The 8,053-nt window shown below is 42.6% G+C and overlaps 1 protein-coding gene across 1 annotated transcript; it reads left to right on the plus strand.

The window, feature by feature from the left end:
• Nucleotides 1–540: 540 nt before the first annotated feature.
• On the plus strand, nt 541–1,766 carry p2ry10 (P2Y receptor family member 10). Its single transcript, XM_030766721.1, has 2 exons — nt 541–689; nt 932–1,766. The coding sequence occupies exons 1-2, from the start codon at nt 541–543 to the stop codon at nt 1,764–1,766; spliced, it is 984 nt and encodes a 327-aa protein (XP_030622581.1).
• Nucleotides 1,767–8,053: the final 6,287 nt, after the last annotated feature.

The raw sequence follows: 8,053 nt of genomic DNA on the forward strand, positions 1-8,053 counted from the left end.
GGCTCTTTTTTGGCTGATGTTTTTGACTCTTTTATTGCTCTTAACCGCTGTCCCCTGCCGCTCAGGGGCCGCGGCGTCGCGGGCGCGGCAGGAAGGGTAGGGCACTTATGAAATCTCTCATTCTGTTGGTAGCGAGAACAGTGAGACTACAATGCCAGTGAAATGAGAAGAGAGAAGAACCACATCCTGTTATGACTGTAAACATCTGCTCAAGCTAATTTCTCAGATTTTCCTCCATAAAACAGTTCAGATCCTAAAGAGTTTATTCATTTGCTCCTCTAAACCCTGTTTTTCAAAAATGCATCGTTGAAGAGAGATGCCTGGTCATCTAAGTCGCTGACAAATTTATCAATACAACGGTTAATGTTCTTTCAGATGTGCATTATCACAATGACGTGTGAGCTGAGTGTTGTTTACAGCACGACCAAACTGACTCTGAACCTGTGGGTAAACTCGAGAGCTCAAATCTGTTTGTGTTTGTTCGTCTTGTAGATTTTTTTTTCTTAGGAAGAAGACGATAAATGAAGCTACAGCGTCCAGATGAACTCTTCAAACATCACGTGCTCTTACAGTATGGCCTCCTGGGAGGAGAGCATGGACAAACTCTACTCCTATTTCTACCTGCTCATCTTCATCCCGGGGTTGCTAGGAAACAGCCTGGCGCTCTGGGTGTTGTGTCGATTCATAAGGTTAGTGTGTACCCAGTCAGGGAGGCTTTGACACGTGACTACCAGAAAAGCGCAGGTGTGAAAGTGCGAGCACGTGCACCCACGCTGTTTCCAAATGAATGTGGAGCTGCAGCTGGCTGCCAACTGTCACGGTCACGTCACTGTGTACGGAAGTGATGCGCGGTGTTTCAGTGGTTTCCTTCTGACATTGTTCTGTATCATTGAAATGCACTGACATGTTAATATTTCTCTCCGGTTGGCAGTAAGAAGACCAAAGCCATCATTTTCATGATTAACCTGGCGGTGGCCGACTTGGCCCACGTGCTGTCCCTGCCGCTCAGGATCTACTACTACTTCAGTCACGACTGGCCCTTTACCAACGCCATGTGCATGTTCTGCTTCTACCTGAAGTATCTCAACATGTACGCCGGCATCGTTTTCCTCGTGTGTATCAGCATCCAGCGCTGCGTCTTCCTCGCCCGCCCCTTCTGCGCCAAGCGCTGGAAGAGGCGCTACGACGTGCGAATAAGCCTGCTGCTCTGGGTCGTGGTTGGGGTGTGCTGCTCGCCCTTCATCCTGATGAGGAGAAGCGCAGGCATGGGCGCAAGCAACAATCACAGCTGCTTTAAAGACCTGCCCATGCAGAGGCCGGGCCTGCACATCGCCATCCCCATGATGGCGTTTGCCGAGATGTGTGGTTTCGTGGTGCCTTTGATCATCATCATTCTCTGCTCCTACTTCATCACACGCTCCCTGCAGCACAGCGGCAGTGGGCAGCAGTCGCTGGCCGACAGGCACCGAGCTCTGCGCATGGTGCGTGTCTGCACTGGAGTCTTCCTCTTCTGCTTCGCACCTTACCATATTAACTTCCTCTTCTACATGATGGTGCAACAGGACCTTATTAGTGATTGTTCAGTGCGACAGGCAGTCAAACAGTTCCATCCCATCTCTCTCTGCTTGGCCAGTCTGAACTGCTGCCTAAATCCTCTCATTTACTACTTCCTCACCACGGAATTCCGCAAACTGACCAGGCAGGGAAGTTCCATGCTCCGAGGAAGACTGATGAGCTGGGAGAGCAGCTCGTCCTATAAGGAGTAACGTCCGTGTGACGGGCTCGTTTGGAAAAGGAGGGGTGAGGAGTCACTCCTGCGAGAGTGACTCCTCCTGGTGGATGGTAAAACAGTAAAACACAATTTGTGCTGCAAACGAGTCAAACAGTACAATATATGTGAGTTGGCACTTTGATATGTTCATTGAAGGGAAATTTAGGGCAGATCTCACTGCTCTGCGTGTTAGTGCTGCGTGTCAGTGCTGAGCGCAGGGGTTTTGCAGTGCCAGTGTCCTTTGCCTAAAGTATGAATTAATCACTTTAAAAAAAAAAGGGATGGAGACTTTTTCCATATTCTAATGTGTTCTACGTCAGAGGAAAGATAAAGACAGGAAATGTCTTCAGCCTCGTTAACAAAGCCCCATCACCGCATGCTCTTAATCTGAAACACTGAGTGAGTACCGCACTGTCGTCAGGCAAAAAAGCTCTTAGACCAATACAAACCTTTAAGCAGCATTCTTAAAGAAATGAATCAGTGAGCAAATCTTTGGTTCCATTCTGAAAGAAAATCCTTGAATAACTGAATGTCTTTCACATGATGGTATGTTCTTTTTTAAAGATATATAATGAAGAAATCACACAATCATGCAGCTTGTAGAAAAGGAGAGATGATGTGACTAGAAAAGTGTCATCACTATGAACCACCCTGTCTTACTGTGCAAACTTAACCCGAACTCAAAGTCACAGAAAGTCTTACTGTGCAAACTTAACCCGAACTCAAAGTCACAGAAAGTCTTACTGTGCAAACTTAACCCGAACTCAAAGTCACAGAAAGTCTTACTGTGCAAACTTAACCCGAACTCAAAGTCACAGAAAGTCTTACTGTGCAAACTTAACCTGAACTCAAAGTCACAGAAAGCATTAACTCTAAACAGGACAGGGCAGTGAAGAGGGCGATTACCGCAGTGACTCTAGTGATTTCTTATGTTAAATATTTTCTGCCGTTTGGTGAGATTATGATTTAGGTGTCTGTAACACAAGACATGTCCTCAGAGAACCATAGTCTTTCCTGCCAGGGCAACTTCCGCTTTAAAATCTTCAACTGCTAAAATCTGACTGATGCTTTGTAAATAGTATTTGTTAAGCTCCTAATGCATATGTGCTAATGTAGGATTCAGGTATAGAAGGTTCAGCTTATTGATGTAGACTATATTCTGTGTATAGTGTTGACTGTGTGATGTTTATTACTGTGGATGGTTATGTGTTCTACTGGAAATGGTTTTCATGTGTTTCTGCAGACTGTATTATGTGTATTACTGTACACGGTTTTACACAAACAGCTTTAAGTCAGTATTAATACAATTAGTAAAATAAATTGCATTTTTTTAAATAAAGCCAAGCACTATTGACTGTGTGTTTGTTTCTTTTTTTTTTTTAATTGTCTTTTCTATTTAATGAATTTCCTCTTCACACTTCAGTTTATTCCATAAAAGAGCAAAATCTTGTGCATTATAGCACAGGTGTGTATGTTTCCAGTTTCAAGGTTTTTTTTTTTTTAATGTAACATACACACAGTCTCATATTTTAACTGAGCTGAGAGAAAGCAGCGGCACAGTAAGATAAGCATGAGCATCGGGGCTGTCACAGCGCTGACTGGACTGAACTCTGCCTGACTGCGGTGGGACTCTTCCCCGAACATAAACACTTAGATAAACTGAGGTAGATAAATAGTTCTACACTTTACATAACACTCTGGCAAAGACATATTATAAAAGATGAATTAGTTTTAAAAGCAAAAGAACATCAGGGTTTTAAAACAGCATCTGAAATCTTGTTTCTCATTTTAGTCTCAACTGTTTCTTTTTCCCACCATGCTCTGAGCCATGCTCTGACAATATTCACGCCAAGAACACCTTTCAAATGTAGCCTTTCTCATCAGTCCTTCATCAGTCCTTCCACAAGTGTCTTGGTCTAAGCATCTTCAGTTTGCTGCGCAGTCATATCATGTCTAAAAAAATTCCAGTTAACATTCTCATAAAGTCAGGTTGCCTGCGCGGCCCTGCGTAGGCGGCCTGTGAAGGGTGGCGACACGTGTCGCCCTCTCTCACTAACAGAATGACGGTTCTTGCACAGGCATCTGCTGGGCTGTAAGGTCAATATTTCATCAGCAGCTTCAGTAAAGACACATCAGCCAGTGCACTGAACGTGTGTGTGTGTGTGTGTGAAACAGTGAGTACGACAGTTAAACTGTCACCTGTTATCTGATACACCAACCACAGGCAACTGCTCTCTGTCTCTCGCTGTAAAATCAAACTTAAATAAAGCAGATGCTGGATACACAGTTAAGTTACTGTGCTGGATACACAGTTAAGTTACTGTGCTGGATACACAGTTAAGTTACTATACTGGATACACAGTTAAGTTACTGTGCTGGATACACAGTTAAGTTACTGTGCTGGATACACAGTTAAGTTACTATACTGGATACACAGTTAAGTTACTGTGCTGGATACACAGTTAAGTTACTGTGCTGGATACACAGTTAAGTTACTGTGCTGGATACTCAGTTAAGTTACTGTGCTGGATACACAGTTAAGTTACTGTGCTGGATACACAGTTAAGTTACTGTGCTGGATACACAGTTAAGTTACTGTGCTGGATACACAGTTAAGTTACTGTGCTGGATACACAGTTAAGTTACTGTGCTGGATACACAGTTAAGTTACTATACTGGATACACAGTTAAGTTACTGTGCTGGATACACAGTTAAGTTACTGTGCTGGATACACAGTTAAGTTACTGTGCTGGATACACAGTTAAGTTACTGTGCTGGATACACAGTTAAGTTACTGTGTTGGATACACAGTTAAGTTACTGTGCTGGATACACAGTTAAGTTACTGTGCTGGATACACAGTTAAGTTACTGTGCTGGATACACAGTTACGTTTCTGGCATTTTCTCACCTGCACATCACTTCGTGGGGCCTCTCTTGGCCCAACACTAGGCAGAAACAAACTAACAGTTCCTTCATCCTGAAACCCATTCACTACATTCTGTTTTATATATTTCTAATGATGTCGTGTTTGAACATATTTGAACACCAAATTTGGTCTACAAAAAAAGGTTTCTTTCAAAATTTCAGCATAAATAATTTTATATATCATTTTAGTAAGTTCAGTTTGTCTGTACAAAAACATCATGGCAACAGAACAAACTTTAACCAAAATAAGTCACAAAATTCACAAGGATATACATATAGATATATATGGCAATCATAATTAAAAATCATAATAAATAATCAAATCAATTACCAACACAGAACAATTAAGTTAAATCACATTAAATGATCTATTATCTATTAAATTAAAGGAAGTTAAATATAATATATGACTTACTGAACATCTATCAATAAGTTAAAGGAATAGATAAGCAGCTCAGTATTGTTTGTTGTTTATTGTTTATTGTTTTTTGTGTAAAGGATCCCCATTATCTGAGCCGTACAGCCCTGCTAGTCCTCCTGGGGTCTGTATACAGCTGCATACATGGGAATATCACACATACAGCACTGTTTCATTACATGATGTCCTACTGAATTTATGTTTTAAATCATCAGGTGAAACTTATTTGAATTATATTTATATTTATATATTTTCTTCTCATCTTTGTAATCATTGTAACTTTACTGTTCTGTCAACAAAGTTGCCGTTGTTGTTTTTACAGTTGGGTGGACTAAATGTCAAATCACCCAGTTTAGCTAACTGTGGTTAGTTCATTTGTTTTCATCAAAAGGGCAAAGTGAAACTGGGGAAGAGTCGTATTTAAAATAGAACTGGAATGGAAAATTTAGAGCTGGGTGAAGCTGCCTGGTCTCTTTCATTTTCACTTCAGACATGGTTCAAGGCTGGCTTTGTTTCAGCCGACTCAAATCCAATGATGTCAAACAGTTTTTGCTGTAAAACTCTCCACCTGTCACTACTCCAACAAGCCAGCGATCCCAGTGAGACCGTGTAGGGTTTTACACCAAGAATATGAGATCTTACACAGTTCTGTATATGAATGAATTCTTGAATTTCTTTTTTAAACTCGTAGCATATTTGACCGTAATATTATAAATGTTATATATATTGTATATATATTTTATATAAATATTAGAAAAGAATACACACACACACATATATACATACAGTGTGTGGGTATGTGCTGGTTTGTCAGGTACTTTAAATATATGTAAATAAGAGTTGATATGTATTTACTTATTTATATAAACGTTAGAAAAGAATACACACACACACACACACACACACACACACACATATACATACAGTGTGTGTGTGGGTATGTGCTGGTTTGTCAGGTACTTTAAATATATGTAAATAAGAGTTGATATGTAAATGTGTGGGGAACAGAGATGAAGATCTGAGATCTGAAACACGTTGCAAAATAATATTTCTATGGATTAAAATGTGAAATGTAAAGTCTTTCGCTGGTTTTTTGCCTTAGGCTCTGAGCCTGAAGACACATTTAAATAAATATGGTAGTTTTAGTTTAAGTTTAAGAGTTTATTTGTCATATGCAGGTTGACACAGGGTCAACGGTACAATGAAATGTGTGAGAAGAGAGAAACAGGTCAACTCAGCAATAAGAGCACAAGGAGTAGAAGAGCAAAACAGGGGGATTAAGAGTAGGGGAATAAGGAGTATACTGAGAAAGAAAATATAAAAGAGAGGAGAAAATATAAAAGAGAGTTATAAATATATAAAAGGAGTTAACTATAAAAATATAAAAGAAAAATATAAAAAGAGAGGCATGCGTAATGAACAATAAGGAACACGGAGGGTGCGCAATAAATATAACAGAATATGGAACAGAATATGAAATATATACACTATATACATGTGAAGGACGCTTAGATTTAAAGTTTAAAGTGGCGAGTGTGAACAGCGGTATTGCACATGGGTGATGTACAGCTTTATGTACCAGTGTAAGTGTCAGTGCAGTATCATGTAAACATTGTGAATCATAGTAACCTGTGAAGGTAGACAGTGCAGTGCAAGTTAGTAGTGCAACAGTGCACTTGAGCAGTGAACAGTGCAACAAAGTAGGTAGTCCAGACTCCAGTGGGGGGGGGTGTGTAGTTGTGGGAGTTAAGAAGCCTGATGGCCTGGTGGTAAAAACTGTCCTTAAGTCTGGTGGTGCGTGCAGCCATGCTCCTGTATCGTCTGCCAGACGGGAACAAGGAGAACAGTCTGCGTGCTGGGTGGCTGCGGTCCTTAATGATCCTGTGGGCCTTCCACAGACACCGCTGGTGGAAGATGTCCTGAATGGCAGGGAGTCTGCTGCCAGTCACGTGCTGTGCCGCATCCACCACCCTCTGTAGTGATTTGCGGCTGTGGGCGGAGCAGTTCCCGTACCAGACCGTGATGCAGCTCGTCAGCAGGCTCTCGATGGTGCACCTGTAGAAGTTGGTGAGGATGCTGGCGTTCATGTCAAACTTCCTCAGTCTTCTCAAGAAATAGAGCCGCTGGCGAGCCTTCTTGACCACGGTGTCTGTGTGTAGCGACCAGGAGAGGTCCTCGGTGATGTGTACACCGAGGAATTTGAAGCTGCTGGCCCTCTCAACTTCAGCGTCACCAATGTGGATGGGGAGGTGCCCACCCCTCTGCTGTCTCCTGAAGTCTACTATCATCTCGTTGAGAGAGAGGTTGTTGTCTTGGCACCAGATGGTTAGTGCCCTCACTTCCTCTCTGTAAGCCGTCTCATCGTTGTCTGTGATGAGGCCCAGAATGGTCGTGTCGTCAGCAAACTTGATGATGACATTTGGACTGTGCTTGGCAGTACAGTCGTAGGTGAACAGGGAGTACAGTAGGGGGCTGAGCACACAGCCCTGTGGTGCGCCTGTGTTGAGGATCAGTGATGATGAGGTGTGACTGCCAATTCTCACCACCTGGGGCCTGCCCGTCAGGAAGTCTAATATCCAGCTGCAGATGGAGGGTGCTAGACCAAGTTCAGCGAGCTTTGAAACGAGTTTTGAGGGGATGATGGTGTTGAATGCTGAGCTGTAATCGATGAAGAGCATTCTCACATAGGTATTCCCCTTGTCCAGGTGGGTGAGCGTGGTGTGTAACGCCATGGCGATGGCGTCCTCTGTGGCCCTGTTTGGTCTGTATGCAAACTGAAGAGGGTCCAAGGTGTCAGGAAGGGAGGAGCAGATGTGGGTTTTAACCAGTCGCTCGAAGCACTTCATGATGACTGATGTCAGTGCAACAGGGCGGTAGTCATTTAGGCAGGAGGCCATCGGTTTCTTCTTGGGGACAGGAACGATGGTGGATGCCTTC

The sequence above is a fragment of the Chanos chanos genome, chromosome 2 (assembly GCF_902362185.1).
Source record: "Chanos chanos chromosome 2, fChaCha1.1, whole genome shotgun sequence".
NCBI classification, from domain to species: domain Eukaryota; kingdom Metazoa; phylum Chordata; class Actinopteri; order Gonorynchiformes; family Chanidae; genus Chanos; species Chanos chanos.

Bases quoted from the DNA above. Each gene is read 5' to 3' on its own strand.
- p2ry10 (XM_030766721.1), top strand. From the start codon at position 541: ATGAACTCTTCAAACATCACGTGCTCTTACAGTATGGCCTCCTGGGAG. The intron at 690-931 runs GTTAGTGTGTAC...TCCGGTTGGCAG, and splicing joins GTGTTGTGTCGATTCATAAG to TAAGAAGACCAAAGCCATCA.